Genomic DNA, 18,207 nt, shown 5'->3' with positions numbered 1-18,207 from the left:
TTGAAGTGTATAGTTTTTTGGTCATCAAAATATGAGTAGACCAGAAAATAAAACTGAAAAGGTCAATCTCCTCTTCATGATAATATTTATTTCTACATTATTTTGTTAATCAATTTGTTATCTCATTATTCTCCTTATATTCATTATTAACAGAAAATTCAACAAGCATGTCAATGAAATACAAAATGATTCAAGTGATTAAAATTTAAAATAAAATTTTGTGAATCCATCTCCACTTCCATCATTGATTTTTTTTTTTTATCACATTCAATTTTCTCACGGTATAAAAATACTCCATTGGGTTTCTTTGACATATTAGATGAAAAACAAGATGTTAGAAAATACTTTAAATATTAATGAGTTTATAAGGTCATAAAAGGATGAGTATGAGAGATTGTATATAAATGAGTTTATACTCGAATCAAGTTAACTTCTTAGGATTGATTTATAACTCGAACTTGTAGATCAATTTAGTAGTTTGATCATGAAATTTATTTTATCTGATATATCTTGAATAAAAATGCATATATATATATTTATTCCGATATCTCTAGAATATAAGTGTGTTGTGACAAAATGATTTGTGTTTCTTGCACATATAAATCATTTTGCCAAATATAATATTCACCATTAATTATTTGCAAAAAAACAGAGATAATATATCTTTCTTTATGGATATCATAACATATATAATTTGTTTAAGACATTAAATAGATCATGTATAATTTAATGATTATTATATATATATATATATAATGATATTAAATAAAAAGAATAATATTAAAGCTTTCATTATTTGCTGAAGCTTTCATTATTTGCTGGCATCTGCATTGATCTCATACCGTATGTGGCTTGGGAAATGCACGTCAACTAAATTCGCAGCAGAAGATGCATCAACACCACCACCATGCTGTTGGAGGACTTCATCGGGCTTGCCTTGCATGTCGACGAGGGCAGACGAGACGAAGAGTCGGCATTTGTCGAGAGCAGACATTGATAGCCCATCACGTAGTAAAAGCATGTCATGGAGGAGAGGCCCGACACCGGGCGACGCTCACATATCCGGCCACATTTGGCTCGGGCATTTACTCGAACAGCTTGTGCGCGTCAGGGCTGCTTCGCGTAGCGCGCGAGGTTGGGGACACGATGGTCGAAGGCGGAGGCGCCGAGGGGGAAGATAATGGGCCGGGAATCCGCCCGTTCCGGTTTGGTGCGGATAAAGCGGTCGAAATGCCCAAGAATCTCCGTCCTCCTCCAGCGGGACCCACATAAAGAAGGGCATCAGACCGCAGGATCTCGATCCAACGGCAGATATTACCGGTCACCTCGCTGTCCGCCTTCACTTTTTTTATTCTCTCTTCTGCCCTCCTCCACCAACAAGAACCCCAGAAAAGGACGGCAAATTATTTTTATTTTCGAGATTTTTCCCCTTTTTGTCTCTCGTTCGCTCCGTGCCCTTTTTCCCTCCTCCCCTTTCGTCGCCATTCGACGCAACTCTCCTTTCTCTTGCTTCCTTCCCCTCTCCGCCTTCCCTCGCGGATCGATAGGACTCTTTGGATAGACGGTGAGATTTGCAGCCCCCTTCCTTAGTTTTAGGGTTTCGTATTTGGATTCTTGAAATCTTTTGCTTGATTGGAGATCGGCGTTCTGAGATCTCGTCTCGTGATTGGTTCCGTTTGGTAGGGCTTGTTAGGGATCGGATTGATTTATTTCTTTTTCTTGGATCTCGGCTGGAATCGTAGATTGATTGAGGAGGGCGATTGGAATTGGAGTTTGGGGCCACTTGGACGCGGCTGTTCTTATTGGAGTTGTAGAGTTTGGCTGCCTTTTATTGTCCGAGAACTGCTTCTGGGAGTTGGATTTGAGTGGAAAGTTACCTTTTCTTTCACCGGCTTTTTGGTGATTTGATGCTATTTCTGGCGTTTCGAGTCATCCTCGCCTGGGATGTGTGATATCTGAGGGGTCCTCTGCGAGTGGTGTGGAGGATCCCGTTGCAGGAAGTGCCTTAAAATTTGGGATGTACTCTCTTTACTTATTTGCGTTCGTTTTGGCGAGAAAAATCGGGTAGTAGTTGTTGGTCAGAATCTTCCGACCCAATAAGAGGTGAAGTGGATAAAGTTGGTCACTCTGCGTGGGACTATTTGGCTTAAAGGGTTTGGGCGTAATGTTTTCTCGCGGCACAGAATTCTCTCACGACCCAGCGACTGTGCTAGTGCCAACACGGTTCGTATGGCCTTATGGTGGGAGAAGGGTCTTCCTTTCCGGCTCTTTTACAGGGTCAGTTTCGAACTCTTCCATTTTTGTTTCAGTCTGTTATTAGCTGCATTCATTATGATTTTATACGTTTGTTTTGTGCTTAGGGTTGTGGTGTATTGGGGGGTGGGGTGGGGGTTTATGATTTCAAGTAATAAATCTACTTTATATTGTCTATAAACAAATGGAAGTTTATCTAAACAAGAGGTACTATAATGTTATCTGTAGTCAGATATCGAACAGTTATCTATTTGGTGCATGTGCCACTCCATCATGCCGTTTATATAGTGTGGACATTGCTTAGAATCATGATATGTGAATGAAATAAATGTCGCATTAGTTTAACTAACCCTGAGTTTGTATTCAGAAACATTACAGACAACCATCTTGGAGTTGCAACTGCTCCTTTACTTATAATGTGTTTGTATGTTTATATTGTACTTGCTTTGTAAAAAACTTGATTTAAATGACATCTTCAAGGTGCCTGGGTTTTTGTTGGTATGGGAAACCAGTGTCAGGTGAAATAACAGCTCAACCAGTAATTGTCTTCTTTCTCTATCTAAGCAAGTCATATAACACATTGTGGTGGCCATTTAGTGCTTATGGTTAACGTAGTTGATTGTGTAACTATTAACTTGAGCTTACAAGTTTATAGTTGCATGCATCAGGTGGTCTGAACATTTACCTATGTCTCCTGTGGAGGGTTGTCCTACAGTGTTTCAGGTTATTTGCAGTCTGACTCCCGGGTTACATCAGGTATATCCTCTTCCTTTTTTGTGGATTGCAGCTTGTAAATTTTGCTCTCGATAGAGTCTTTTTTTTTTTCACATTGTATGCCTTAGTCTGAGTTCTTTTAGTCATCAGTCCTAGGTCCTTTTTGGAATTTTTATTTGGCAATCAAAGGATGCTTATTATATAATCTATGTACAATTTTTTCATAATCTAGATTTTGAACAAGTTGTACATGCATTTTATCATGGGCTTCTTTATGCTTATACTTGTACCATTTCTATTCTGTGAAGTAACTCCTGACAGAATTCATTGTTATGGGATATTTACACTTTGTCATTTTCACATGCAGTACAAATTTTATGTTGATGGTGAGTGGAGGCATGATGAGCGACAGCCTTTTGCCACAGGAAATTATGGGATAGTTAACACTATTTATATAACTAGGGAGCCTAATCCTCCGCCTGCATTACTAAGCCCTGGAACTCCTAATAGCAGAATGAGCATGGATGTAGACCCTGAAACTTTTCAGCATGTGGTGAGTGTTGTCACTGAGTTTTATTATGCATGCAATAGTTCCCAAAACCTCTATACTCTTGAACTGTCATGCTCCTTGAAGATTGAAATTATTTCTTTGTTCTTGTTTAACCTCTCCTAGGTCATTAGGTGCTTAAACTTTTGATTTTTTTCAATCTCTCTTCTTTGCAGTGGGGACTTTCTTTTCTTATCCATGATATTATCTTCTGGCTTGAATTTAGTCTAGCACTTCTACTATTTATTACATATTATAAATGCAATCAGGATTGTATCCTAAATGTTTTACTGGTAACAGTTCAATTGTTCTTTAAATGTGGAAAATTGTTGCTATATGTGATATAACTTTATGGTTCCGAGCATTATGCTAAATTACCAAATTATTCCAGAATTATGACTCAGGGGTATCAGAGGTCTTTCTACCTGCTTTTCTATGCAGACTTCTTCTGCTCTAAAACATTTCCTGCTTTTTCTTCTTCCTTCTTGCAAATATCAACTGACCAGGGAACGAACAAGATTATTTTGGAAGGCCAAGTCCTTTTCATCGAGTATGTAACATTTTCAAGGATATGAACATTATTTTCATGAGCAAGAAGATGAATTTTATGTCACCTAACTTTCCTATAATGGTTGAGGATGCCTCATTTTGCTGCACAAAAAAATTAAGTTCCTAGTATGGGACTAAACTCTAGATACCAAAAAAGATTGTACTGACAAAAGGAAAACCATATATTATGATGATTACTTAAACTAGCAGGAAATTATTTGAATTTAATACTTTATTCATGATGATTTTTTTCACCTCTGTGATGGTGTATGAAATTAATTGATGTTTAGATTGTCTGATTGGTTTCTATTACTAAATTCATTTTGTCATGATTTGTTTTCTATTACTTTTCTGTGCTTTTTATTTATCTTCTGACAATAGTTAATGTACTAAATTCTTTGTGTTCGTCATAATTATTCTGATTGACGCTCGCTAGACTCTACATTTGGTTCATGCACTGGGTACCCTTTTTTCGTAATGATTCTAGATAACAGTGTAACACACTTTATGCCGGTTGAGCTTAGGACTCATTAGTTTTCCACCTGTACCTGAGTTAATTATGAAAAATGCATCAATCTGGAAGATCAGTGATTTTTATTTTACTTCTAATTATGAAATAAGCAGGGTCATGCATTTATACTCTGGATGGAAATATGTCAAATTTCTGCAAGAATGTTTGCCATATTTGCTGATTGCTCCACCTGATTATCATTAATTAATTAAGCAGGGGGCAGCGTCAGATGGTACTGTTCAGGATGCTGCTCTTAGAATTTCAGAGGCAGATATAAAGATTTCCCGTCAGCGTGTTTCTACATTTTTGTCTGCACATACAGCTTATGATTTGCTTCCTGACTCTGGGAAGGTACAAATGTTTCATTTTTCTAGTAGCTTGGACTTTTAAATTTGACAGTTTATTAATTTTGGTGTTGATGTCTTGACTCTAATTAATACTCGTACAAATTTTAGGTCGTTGCTCTTGATGTTAACTTGCCTGTGAAGCAGGCCTTTCACATCCTCCATGAACAGGTATTTTTTTTGATTGTTGAGCTGTCAATTATATTCCTTGAAAATTGGCACACAATACTTGGCATTCAGTTTCACAAATTTCTTTGTTGTCTTCTTATCATTATGGTTATGAAATTTAGCTGGTAGGACAGACTTTTCTCAGTTTGAAAATTTACTGTCTTTGAACCTTTTCAATTTCACAATATCAGCGGTTAAACACTTTGAATTGGATGGTGGACCTTTTTAGTTCTTCAGTCAAAGGCTGATGCAATGTCTGGCATTATATTCTTTTATACTTTTGACCAGAATACTGAGGAACAGTTTGTTTGTTTGTGTGTTTAAAAATGAAAATATATATGTTTTTTAGTATTCAAATCATTTTGATTTATTACTTTCAAAAGCACATTTTAAGGGCACTACTATTGTCACTTATGAAACAGAATTAGAAAAGGAAGATCAATGAAACATTGAAAGGCATCATGCAGAGAAGAATGTGTTATGGTGACATGAAATCAAAGATTAACGATGCCAAGCATTCCTTGATCTTCCAGATATCTGATTGTTTAGCCAGTTTTATGTTTAGTTAAGGCTGGATTGGAAGCTAGGTTTTGACTGACTGCCAGGAACTTTAACAGATTTTGCTTCATATTTGGCCATTTGGGTGGGGAACACATATTGGGTTGACATTAGGAAAGACAGATTTTGTCATGCACGCAGAGATTCCTATGTTTTCTCCAATCTATCTTTTTTTTAAATACCTTTAATTTTCAAATCCAAGTAGATTTAGGTTTCTCTTAAAAATACCTTTTGGGTTTTCATAAATTTTACTTCTGTTCCTCTGGCTTAAATAGGACAGTTGAAGATGCCAAATCCTGCATAGATTGACAGATTTGAATTTAGGCACATAAACACAGCTAAAATTTGGAGGTGTCCAGATCCCTTGTCCTTGAGGCTGTGGCAAATAGTGAAGGCATGATTCATCAATTCATGCATATAAGCTAAATGGTACCAAGGAAGATGCTGTATAAAAATTCTTATTTATAAGATATATTACTATGATTTCCTTAAAGGTGCAATTTATTTATTTATTGTAAGGTCAAATTTCAATTTCATGACAGAAGCAAACAACTACAAGACTGTCAAGAATTTTGAGTTTTTCTGTCTTGTTTGTGTTTTTATTTTCATTGAAATTAATAATAGCATTTGTCACATGTGATGCTGTATTTTTTTTGTTTTTCTTACGCTAATGATTTTTTTCAAGTTCTTAGGATTTTTATTTGTTATTCTGAGTAATATTTTGGAAGTTGAAATGCCAAAACTAAAACTGGAAGCCACTGAAACTGTTAACTGAATCAAACTGACTTCTTTTATCAATATTTAATTCTGATCAAGGATTTGTGAAAGAATCATATTGTGGTTTAAATTAGTTAAGGAATAGTTTTGCATGCAAACATTCTGTTTATGGCCTGATTTCTTTTTCTGTGCTGTGGCAAAAGCCCTTTTTGTGTATATATTTTCCATATCCTTCTAATTGGGATAAAAAATTTTGGTCTAATGTTGGTGCATCTTTGATTCTGGAGACTTCTAATGATCTATATTTCAATTATTTAAATTCCAAAAAACAGAAATGTGTTCATGTTTGCAACTATTCATTTTATATCAATCTTTTACCTCTAAGAATATTTTTTCCCTAAAATTTCTGAAATAAAATCATTTTCAGGGAGTTTCTGTGGCTCCATTATGGGACTCTATAAGGGGTCAATTTGTTGGAGTGATCAGTGCATTGGATTTTATTTTAATTCTACGTGAGGTGTGTATATGATATATCATGCTCCTGCTTATTGCAATTTAATTCTTGTTTTGAGTATTTTAGGTAATCATTATGTTTAAAGTTGGCTGTGAATCTTTGACATACACACTTAAAAGTTAAAACACCATCTTAGTAATTGGGTAATGAAAATGGTAGTTAGAGCCTAGAGGAAGATGTTTCTTTGAGTTTTATTATAATGTTTATTTTTTAATATTATCTGATTTAAATGATGGAAAGTTATCTATTTAGTAACCTTTATTACCTAGTTGGGCTATTTAGTCATTTTTTATATGTTAGTCTTTAATAGAAATTTTTTAAGATTATCCTTTTTTGTGATAAAAGAGATTTGTTTATGCAAATTATTAACTATTATACCAACTTATGGGATAAGAAAGAACACATGCTTTCACCTTTGCTTAACTGTGTGGGGGTGGGGGGAGGGGGGTTGGGTATTGTTGTGATGATGTAGATCAAGGGGGAGTAATAGTTCGGAGCAGGGATTGCTATACCTATAACACCCCATTAGTCCCACATCGGAAGTGGGCAATGTGTATGATTAGCTTATAAGGGCCTGATGAGTGTACTACGTTAACTCTCGCTTAAGCATTTTGGTCCGCCGTTGAGGACCAAAATGGAGTTATTGGTCAGTTGGCTCATCAGACCCGGGTTGTGACATTTGGTATCAGAGCCAACCTAGCATTTGGGCAGGGTGAGAGGGCTCAAGTAGGAAAGGGCTACCCGTGGATGGAGTCAGAGAACTCATCACGGCGTGGAGCCACCACTGAGTTAATCCTCACATGCACTATGCTAGGGTTCATCAGACCCGGGTCGTGACATTTGGTATCAGAGCCGACCTAGCATTTGGGCAGGGTGAGAGGGCTCGAGTAGGAAAGGGCTACCCGTGGATGGAGTTAGAGAACTCATCACGGCGTGGAGCCACCACTGAGTTAATCCTCACATGCACTATGCTTGGGTTCGATCTGGGATATGTCGGACCTTGACGAGGACGTCAAGCTAATTGAGTTGGGGATAGTGTAACACCCCATTAGTCCCATATCGGAAGTGGGCAATGTGTATGATTAGCTTATAAGGGCCTGATGAGTGTACTACGTTAACTCCCGCTTAAGCATTTTGGTCCGCCGTTGAGGACCAAAATGGAGTTATTGGCCAGTTGGCTCATCAAACCCGGGTCGTGACATTTGGTATCAGAGCCGACCTAGCATTTGGGCAGGGTGAGAGGGCTCGAGTAGGAAAGGGCTACCCATGGATGGAGTCAGAGAACTCATCACGGCGTGGAGCCACCACTGAGTTAATCCTCACTATGCTAGGGTTCGATCTGGTATATGTCGGACCTGGGATATGTCGGACCTTGACGAGGACGTCAAGCTAATTGAGTTGGGGATAGTGTAACACCCCATTAGTCCCCCATCGGAAGTGGGCAATGTGTATGATTAGCTTATAAGGGCCTGATGAGTGTACTACGTTAACTCCCGCTTAAGCATTTTGGTCCGCCGTCGAGGACCAAAATGGAGTTATTGGCCAGTTGGTTCATCAGACCCGGGTCGTGACAGTACCACTCAAAACGGTACGATTTTGGTGATGTGTCCCAGTCCGAGCATGGATCGTTATGCGGACCACCTCGTTTCGGGTAGTCTGCATTAAAATAATAAAAAATAAAAAAATTGGTGGGCCCTAATCCATTTCAGCGTTAATAAAAAAGCATTTTAGGGCTCTTCTTGCATACGAAGCTGTGGCAGGCATTGCCTCTTCGTCGCTGCAACGACGCTACCTCTTCCCTGATTCGCCACTGCGATGCTGTAGTGGTGTTGCCTCTAGTGATTTAAAAAGCGTTAGGCGCCAAGGTCCAAAAACGCTTGAGGCGCCAGGCGCTCGCTTAAGCGAAGCGAGGCGCTAAAATATAAATATATATAATATAATTAATAAATATAATTATTTAAATTTTTAAATAAAAATATGCTATTAAATTAAGAAAATCTAAGATACAAAATCACAATGTCACATTAACAAAAAGTTTTAAAATTTAAAATAATAAAATTTTACATTAAAGTCATTCATCATAATCAATATCATCATCATTTTCACACAAATCATTTTAATTGAATTCGTCCTTTTCCTCTTGTCCTTCGACTCCTTCCTCTTTGTTAAAATATGTTTCATTCTCTATGTCTTCAACAATAGCAGGAGCCGAGCTTGATGCTTTTGCCCTTATTTTTCTTTTTGTTATCTGTATTGTATATGTTTGTAATTCTTCAGCACCTGAAGCTCTTGCCACATCTCCTCATGTCAATCTATCATTTTTAAATATAAGCTCGTCTTCGGCAACTTGCAAGTTAGCACTTATTTCTCCTACCAACCACTCATTTGAATCATCAATTTCTTGCAATGAGATTGAAACAATTCTATTTTGCAAATCATAACGAGCCTTCTAAGCTTGATTATACTTTATGTAAACAAGATCGTGCAATCGTTGATGTTCCAACCGATTTCTTCTCTTCGAGTGAATCTGTCATGTCATATAATTTAAAAATATATTAATACATCTATCTAAATAAATAAATAAATTAAAATAAAAATATTTAGTGATCTTTACATGCTAAAAAACACTATAGTTTCGCTCATAACCCGAAACACTACATGTCAAACTAAGTACTTTGATAGCAAATTGTTGTAAGTTCAGGGTGAAATTTTCAAATAGACTCCATCATTCAGCTGCAAAATTTATGTTATTATTAGCAATAACATAGTAACATAATATATATGAAATTAATTATATTAAATTATTAATACCTGGAGATGTAGTTGTCTTGGATCGAACGACCATTGGAATTTCAAAAAGACATTCGACATTTTTATATAAAGATAATTCACGAATAATCTTATCTTGAACCTCAAGGTTGGGAACGAATATTGCAACGCACTGATATAACCTATCCAAAACTTCTGCATCAAACCTAACAGATTTAATCTTATAAAAGAATTCAGGGTTCAAATAATATCTTGCTGCATGTAAGAGACGATGAAGTTGACAATTTTATCTTTCGTCAATGATTGTAAAAATTTTCTCATATTTTTTTTCATTTTCATTAAAAGACCTTTTAATCGTCTCCTTTGCTCTATCCATAGCCTCATAAATATATTTCATTGCAGACTTATTTTCATTATCCACCAACCGAAGGACTCGAACAAGAGGGCCCATTACCTTTAATGTATAAACTACATGATTCCAAAAGGATGACATTAAGATGATATCAGTAGCCCTCTTGCCTTTTGCTTCTTTTGCTCATTTGCTTGTCACCTATTTCTTAGAGGTAAACATGTTTCTCAGATTATGTTTTTGACGATGCACGCTCTGTAATGTTAATAATGAAGTAGCAAATCGGGTGACATCATATCTCTCATCATATTCAAAGCCTCAATATGATTATAAAGAAATCCAACAATAAAAATTGCTCTTTCTATGATTTTCTTGATGTCTAAGATATTTCCAATATCCTCCAACATTAAATTAATACAATGTGCTGCACATGGAGTCCAATATAAGTGTTGTTTTTTTGTTTCAAGCAATTTACCTGAGACAAAGGATAACAAAAATGATAAGATTTAAGAGTTTAACACATTTAATACATAGTTGCTTCCATTATCGGTTATGATTTGAACGGCATTTTGTTCTCCAATTTCTTCCACAAAGTTGTCAAGTAAATCATATATCTTGTCTCCAGATTTTACAAAAAATGAAGCATTTATTGACTTCACAAACATAGTCCCTAAAGAATAATTAACCATAAAATTAATTATACTCCTGCACCTCCTGTCAATCCAAACATCTGACATAATAGAGCAACCATGTGTTGCCCATGATTCTTTATGACCCTTTAGTAAGTCATTTGTATAATTCAACTCTTTTTGCAACAATGAAACTCGCATCTCATAATAACTTGGAGGTTTTAATTTCGCATCATATCTTCCAATAGCTTCAATCATATCCTTAAAACTGTCTAAACGAGTTGTACTAAGGGGAAGACCAGCTTGATAGAAGAAGCGTGCAATGTGTTGAATTGTTCTTCCTCTTATTTTTTTATCACAAGCATCACTTATATTTGTTTATCTAAATTTTGAGCCTCTTGCTTGCCCTTGTTGCTTTTGGGATCCTTGAAACATATATAGATCCATCGGTCCTTTTTTAACCCTTCTTAGTACTCGTAACTTCTTTTTCTTTTTTGTCGTATACTTTTTTCCCAATAATCTTCTTCATCCCTGAGATGTTCAACATTGTCTTCTAGTAAATTCCCGTAAGATTCATTCTTTTGTGTCTTCTTTTAATTCATATAACTCAGCAACTCTTTTTTTACCTCAGATGGACACTTTTTGCAAGTTGTTGCATTCTTGAAATTTCCTACTAGATATTTTGGACGAAAAATACCACCTCTAGTAGTCTTATTGCAGAATATGCAAGTCACTGCATTAGGTTCTTTTGGATCCTTCATATAATTATACTTCCATGCAGGATCTTTTTTTGATGCTATTGGAGTCTCTATTGAGTTGCTCTGTACACTTGTCATTTATCCTGAAACCTATTAATAATTTCAAATAAATAATAATTAATAGTATTAAAATCAAAATAATATATTATTAATCTAATAAAAACAAATACATTACTGTTACTAGTATACTGTTAACAGTATACTTTCGAAAGAGGAGAAGGAAGAGGAGTGTAAGGGAAGATCGAGGGTGCAGCGACAGCGGTAAAAGTGAGAAGCAGCAGCGAGAGTGGCAACGGCGAGCAGCGGGAGCGGCAGCGAGCAACGGCAGTGGGAGCGACGGCGAGCAGCAGCAGCGGTAGCATGAACGCGAGTAGGGTTAGGGTTGGGCAGCGGTAGCTAATATCGATGCTTTAGTTGGTTCGATTGAACCAACTAAAGTACCGGAGACCGAACCAGACCTAAAACGTTAGTTCGGTCGCCTGGTTTAACCCCGGCGCTCGCCCGAGCCCAGGCGTCGGGCGCTTCGGCAAGCGCCTATGCGGCGCCTCTTTGAAGCGCGCTGCCTAGAAGTGAAGCGAGGCGCTCGGGCCTCGCCTCGCCCGAGCGCCTAGGCGAGCGCCCGAGCGCCTATTGAAATCACTGGTTGCCTCTTTGTCGCTTCGCTATTGCGATGCTACAGCGGCATTGCCTCTTCGTCGCTTCGTTGCTACGATGTTGTAGTGGCGTTGCCTCTTCGTCGCTTCACCAATGTGATGCTGTAGCGGCATCACCTCTTCACCGCTGTGATGCTATTGCTTTCCTTTGACGCTGTCGCTGCTCCCCAGGTATCGCTGCACTTCTCCTCCTTTTCTTTCTTCTTTTTCCTTCTTCCTCTGTTCCTCTACCGGACCTTCCTCTTCAACCTCTTTTTCTTCCTCGTCGAAACATCGGTATGCACGGTGCATACTGTGTGTCGATACACCTGTACGGAGCGGCATGTGCCATGCCATCGGTTGGCCGACACACTGGGTCAGACTGCTAAGTCAAACCTTGGTTCAGAGGATGATGGCTGCTCATTGACCAAGATATTCTTTTTGGTGAATACTTTAACAGAATTTGACTAATTCATTCAATTTATTCTCTAAAATCTACTTTTGTTTTCCTTGGGTTGGTCATCCCTACCACTCAAAGAATTTGCATTATATGTCTACTGGATTGAACAAAGTTTGCTTTGACAGTTGAAAGCTTGGAGATATTTGTTCTTGCACAGAGTATTTAGTTTTTCCGTTTTCTCCATTATCTTGTCTCTATTGGCATATCTGTGTTTTATCATAAATGCTAAACTTTTTGTCATCTGCAGCTTGGAAATCGTGGCTCAAATCTAACAGAGGAAGAACTTGAGACACACACAATATCAGCTTGGAAAGATGGAAAGCATCAAATGTATGGGCAGTTAGATGAGCATGGGAGACCACTTCAAAGACACATAATACATGTAAGTTTTCATGTTGTTTCTGTTCATTTAGCTGTACCCCTCAAGATTGAGACTTCATTTTTCTATCTGCGTCTTGAGAAAGGAAAACCCAAAGCTGAGTAGCTTGTTAGACCTATAACAGTGAGCAGTCATTGCTTTTGATTTGAAGGTTAAAGTAGTATCCTATTAAGAAATCAGTAGTTATATTTAACACAACATCAGTTTAAGGTTGTGGCCTATGGCTAACGTAAATCTGCATAATGATGATAACTTGATGATTCTTTTGGTGGTTTTGAGAACCTTGTTTCCTTTTTTCATGATGTTGCTTAGTTAATGGACCAAATCGACTGAGATACAGGATAGCGGTAATTGAAACTGGATTCATGTCTTATTTTTGTTCCTGAGTTCTCACCTCTCTCTTTTATGTGGAACATATTCATCATTAACTGGGTCATATACCTTGTCTTGAAGGAGTTCTCCTAGTTATTTCTCAACTGTTTTCAATTTTTTTTTTCACTTTGTTCTCATAGGAATTTTTTTTTGTGAGTGAGACCAACACCTTGGGTTACCATGTGGTAGTTTCGCCGCCTTTTCCAGCTTTCAGTGAGTATCTTGTTCAGATATTTATGGCATATGAAGTCGATCTCAATACCATATGTACAGCTTGTTGGAGCTTTAAGTATAATGTCATACAATCCTTAATCTTCCTTTTGTATTTTGGAAGTTTGTAGATTTTCTACTAGAAAATCTTTGTTATTATGGGATGAAAATTCTTCATTTGTTTGTATGCTAGACTGAAACTTGTTGATAATGTTTAGGATGACATGTCCATTGCCCTCATGTCTAGAAAATTGAGTGCTTATGGGACACAATGGAGTGAATCCTTGCCTTGTCATTGTCAGTCTAACAAAAAACTATGCTGCCACAGCATAACATTATGACAATTTTATTATGTTTCTTATCAGCCTGAATAAGGGTACTCTTTCTGGATATTTTATTAACTTTTTTGTCCTTAATCATCTTTTTTTATAAATTGCAAAATATAGGGACTTTTGCATTGGATTTTTAAGTTCATTGTTCATCCTCTGGTACCCTCTTTGGTGTATTTATGTTTTGAACTACAGTCAAACTCATCCTGAAATGTTTACTTTTTTTTGTCCAGGCTGGTCCTTATGATTCCTTGAAAGATGTAGCTCTAAAAATTCTGCAAAATAAAGTTTCTACAGTTCCAATTGTCCATTCAACGGCTCATGATGGTTCATTTCCGCAATTGTTGCATCTTGCTTCGCTTTCTGGAATCTTAAGATGTAAGCATTATTCTGTTTTGTTGTGTGTAACTTTCCACATCATCACACTTTTTTGACAGTCTAATGATGGATTATTGTGTAAGGTTTTATTAACAGTTCCACTTCTAAACTATCAGGTATTTGCAGGCACTTTAGACACTCTTCGAGTTCTTTACCAATTCTACAGCAACCGATTTGCAGAATTCCTTTGGGTACTTGGGTTCCACGAGTTGGGGATCAAAGTGGGCGTCCGATCGTTGTGTTAAAACCAAATGCATCACTTGGCTTGGTCCTTTCTTTATTGGTTCAAGGTGGACTTTTGACTTGTTGCTATCAGATTTTTGTAAAATTGTTGTCGTAAAATCTGCTCTAGTGCTTAAGCTCTAGCTTTTATCTATTAATTGCTTTTTATGTGGTCTTATTTGACTTATTCCTGTATGCTTGGTTATTTTTATTGTTGTTGTAGTTCCTTTTTTTGTAATTTTTTAAAATGTTGAAGCGTTAAATGTAAGTCTAAAATCACTATAGTGGTGAGAGAACTAGCATTTATTGAGCAAATGATTTACATGGATGACTAGTAACTAATGCATCACTTTGCACCTCCAGTGCCTAGAATCACCTTCCCAATTTTTCACAGGTTTTAACTAAAAGCTTTATGGATACGTATATGAGTTTTGAAGTTGTTATTTCTGGCATTTGTACCTTTATATTGTCTCGGAACGTGGATCAGAAAAAGAATTCACCTTCCCATGCATTTGTACCTTTTTCATTCGTAGACTTGGCCAAAACTTCAAATTGCCAAACTTCTGAATTTTCTTACCTTTAGCAGGATATTAGGGTTAGGGTTACCAAGCCATTAGTAAATGTCACCCTCATTTGACCATATGTAGGACATTGGTTGTTTGTTCTTTAAGTTTATCTCTAGGTTTGTGCATGAGAAGGAAAAAGGGTGAGATTTGGGCCATGATATTCCATTTGTCTCTCGTGGTGCTCCTTGATGTGAGGTAGATGGACAGTTAAAAGATAAATTTATGACATAATGGTGCACAGCTAGTAGCATCCAGTCATATCTGTTCACAGGTTGAATGATGTTGGTGAAATTTGTGATGCTAACCTAGACAATAAAATTGTTGAGTTTTACATGTATCATGTTCCACAGGAACTATAATCCATATCTGTGAAGCTGCATGTTAGTTGAAATATTATGAGAAAACCTCATGGTTTGTGGTTGAATCCTTTGATATTTAAAGTATTGTTTTATGGAAATAACAGGGACCACATGACACTGGGCAAGAGTTGATTCACCACACTGGGCAAGAGTTTATAGTGGAAAAACATATAATTTGTGCTTTGTTAGGCGAGTAACATAACACTGGGCAAGAGTTGATTCACCACAGAGATATAGACATGATTAATGTGATTGTGCTCTTCCACTTTATTTTGCGGGGCTTTGCTGTGAAGGGCATATTTACTTAAGTCCATGTTTCTAAAAATGGAGGTTGGGAACTGACTGTCATGATGATTTTTTATCACTGGTCTCCTTTTTTGTTTATCATAGTTGTCAATGGAGGCCATGCTTATTTGGAATTCTTAGTCCATTCCCATAGTTTCTTAGAGCAAACTGTTATGCTAATTTGGCCTTTGTTAATTAGCAATGTAGCTGGGAGCTCGTTCTGGTTTTCTGCCCACATTGGTCTAGGGGCCCAAAATTAGAATATTTGAAACAGATGAAAATTGATCTTGATGATTAGGTCATGTATTTTATATTTACTTTTTAGAACGTGGCTTAAAAGAACTTTGTACTTTTGTGGTTGTTGTCTACTTAAAGATGAAACATCGATTCTGCATTAAGGTTAGATTGGTTGCTCTGAGAAATGACCATACCGATGAATATATAGGCATGCTGTCGGTTCTTGCTTCTCAATTTGTGAATAAATGATTTTCAACTTCTGGAGTTTTGATATGCCATTTCTCTTCCTGCTGTTTTGTACATCAAGCTTTTGACACAACTTCTAATCTTTGATACAAAACATGTATTCTTGGCCTATATTAAGCTGCTTTATACTCTGTACGTACATCATCTGCATATCAGATATCTTACAAGTTGCAGAATCGGTTTCTTACAGCTGAAGTTAGTTCAATACCTATAGTTGATGAAAATGAATCTTTGGTGGATACATATTCCAGAAGGTATAATGATTATCAGTTTTGTATTTCCAACATTCATTTATCTGTTTCTTTTTCGGTGGACTTAGGAGGTTTCCATTACTCCTATACAGTGACATCACAACTTTGGCTAAAGACACAGCTTATGCACAGATACACCTTGATGAAATGAGCATCCATCAGGTAATTATCTAGAATTCCATTCTATTAAAAACTTCCTTATGAAGATCATATTATTTTTCGATCTTATAAATAGTTTTGCAAACATACTGAATCTGATAACATTGAAATGTCAATGCTCCTCATGTCAAATTATCACTCAGGTTCTAACTATACTACATCAAAGAGTGTTAATGTATGAAATTATGATTAACCATGCGTTAACCCGTAGTAAGCTCTGCAGCTTGTGTGAGTGGTGCTGGATATTATTTTTGTTTTCTTTGGCATGAATAAGGTAAAAGCTTATCTACATGCAAAATTTCATGCAATTGATTTTTTTATCAGATCTGGAAAACACCGATGTGTATAAAAGATTGAAAATTAGATGTTCATACATAGATACTGATGTCATCATTGGTTCTTTTGTTTAGATCTATGAGATGTGGATGAAAATTCTTGTGAGGTGTTATTCTCTAATGTTGAGTATACACAACATGGTGGTGAATCATGAGTTCCTGAGCATGAGCTACTCTTGGTTGTTAGAAGGGCCATATTCAAAACTCTCTAGATTTTGCAAGGATGTCATGTCAACTTATAAGGTGTAACTTGAGTGTCCCCACTAGAATTGAATCACCTTGTGGAATATGATACCAAAACTTTTTGTTCATTTTGATGTTCTATGGACTTGCATTATTTTATAACTACAAATGAACATAAAATGTTCTTTGCAGCAGTGCACTCAAAGATTTGTCTCTTGTTTTTCTGGACATTGAGCAGATTGAATGAATTTTCACCCTTTTTTCCTCTGCCAAAATCAGGCACTACAACTAGGGCAGGATGCAAATTCTCCATATGGAATTTTCAATGGTCAGAGATGCCAGATGTGCCTCCGCTCCGATCCTTTACATAAAGTGATGGAGAGATTAGCAAATCCTGGTAAAATTTGTTCATTAGTGATGTTAGTTTTAATTTGTTCATTGCTGATATTAGGTTTCCTATCTGAGTATTCCATGCTGTCAGGGGTGCGACGTGTTATCATTGTTGAGGCTGGAAGCAAGCGTGTGGAGGGAATCATTTCGCTTGGTGATGTATTTAGGTTCCTGCTTGGTTAGCCCGTAAACCATCAACTTCTTACGATCAATTCCACCTGTTGTGGAGACCTCTACCTTTATGGTGAAGATTGCTGTCAGCCCATCTCTTTCTTTTTCTTCTTCCCCTTCAGTGATTTATTAATTTGATAGGCCTCAGTGGTTTGAATGCTACAAGGGGTCTGTAAATGTTTAGGTTATTCAGTTTCTTCCCTTTTTTTTACTTTAACCGTCATCACTACTCAGAAATCTCATTGTTGTCGGATACAACCATGATGTGGGCTTATAAGTGCTACCATGTTCAATCATGTGCACAGAAGTGCTACTAACAGTTGAGGCATGGAGAGAATTGATGTTGGGGTCTATACGATCTTTTCAGTTGCATCAGAGAATTGGTTTCACCTAATGTCATAAACAAACTTTTAACATCTGGTGTGCCACAGTATCTCTTTGCCACTTTTGAAGCAGCACTTGCAAATGGATTAATTTATTCGTTCTGGAATTGTGACAGTATCGATTTAACTTTCTGGACGATGACAAATCGAAGAAATCTAATTTTATTGTGATAAAACGAAAGCACTCGGGTGTTGGCCTCGTGTGTGTTGTCGTCTTTGTGATCTCTGTTGATTGAAGTCCACACCGCTAGACATCCGAGGCGTGTCATCGAAGAGCTTA

The 18,207-nt window shown here is 37.0% G+C and overlaps 1 protein-coding gene across 4 annotated transcripts; it reads left to right on the top strand.

The window, feature by feature from the left end:
* The first annotated feature begins 1,407 nt into the window (after positions 1 to 1,407).
* LOC135585294 (sucrose nonfermenting 4-like protein) lies at positions 1,408 to 17,960 on the top strand. Of its 4 annotated transcripts, none has more exons than XM_065100696.1 (14): positions 1,408 to 1,564; positions 1,684 to 2,277; positions 2,922 to 3,009; positions 3,335 to 3,520; positions 4,788 to 4,925; positions 5,030 to 5,089; positions 6,789 to 6,878; positions 12,720 to 12,854; positions 13,996 to 14,140; positions 14,257 to 14,430; positions 16,246 to 16,309; positions 16,399 to 16,468; positions 17,263 to 17,380; positions 17,465 to 17,960. In XM_065100696.1, exons 2-14 carry the CDS (start codon positions 2,165 to 2,167, stop codon positions 17,554 to 17,556), a joined length of 1,473 nt encoding a protein of 490 aa, XP_064956768.1. In that variant the 5' UTR covers positions 1,408 to 1,564; positions 1,684 to 2,164; the 3' UTR covers positions 17,557 to 17,960. The 4 variants fall into 4 exon arrangements, with proteins under 4 accessions (XP_064956768.1, XP_064956769.1, XP_064956767.1 ...); XM_065100697.1 differs by having other exon boundaries at positions 1,412 to 1,564; positions 1,743 to 2,277; XM_065100695.1 differs by having other exon boundaries at positions 1,417 to 2,277.
* Positions 17,961 to 18,207: the final 247 nt, after the last annotated feature.

This window comes from Musa acuminata, chromosome BXJ2-3, assembly GCF_036884655.1.
Source record: "Musa acuminata AAA Group cultivar baxijiao chromosome BXJ2-3, Cavendish_Baxijiao_AAA, whole genome shotgun sequence".
Taxonomy (NCBI): domain Eukaryota; kingdom Viridiplantae; phylum Streptophyta; class Magnoliopsida; order Zingiberales; family Musaceae; genus Musa; species Musa acuminata.
The sequence above is the reverse complement of the archived record's forward strand: the minus strand, read 5'-3'. Positions and strand labels throughout refer to the sequence as shown.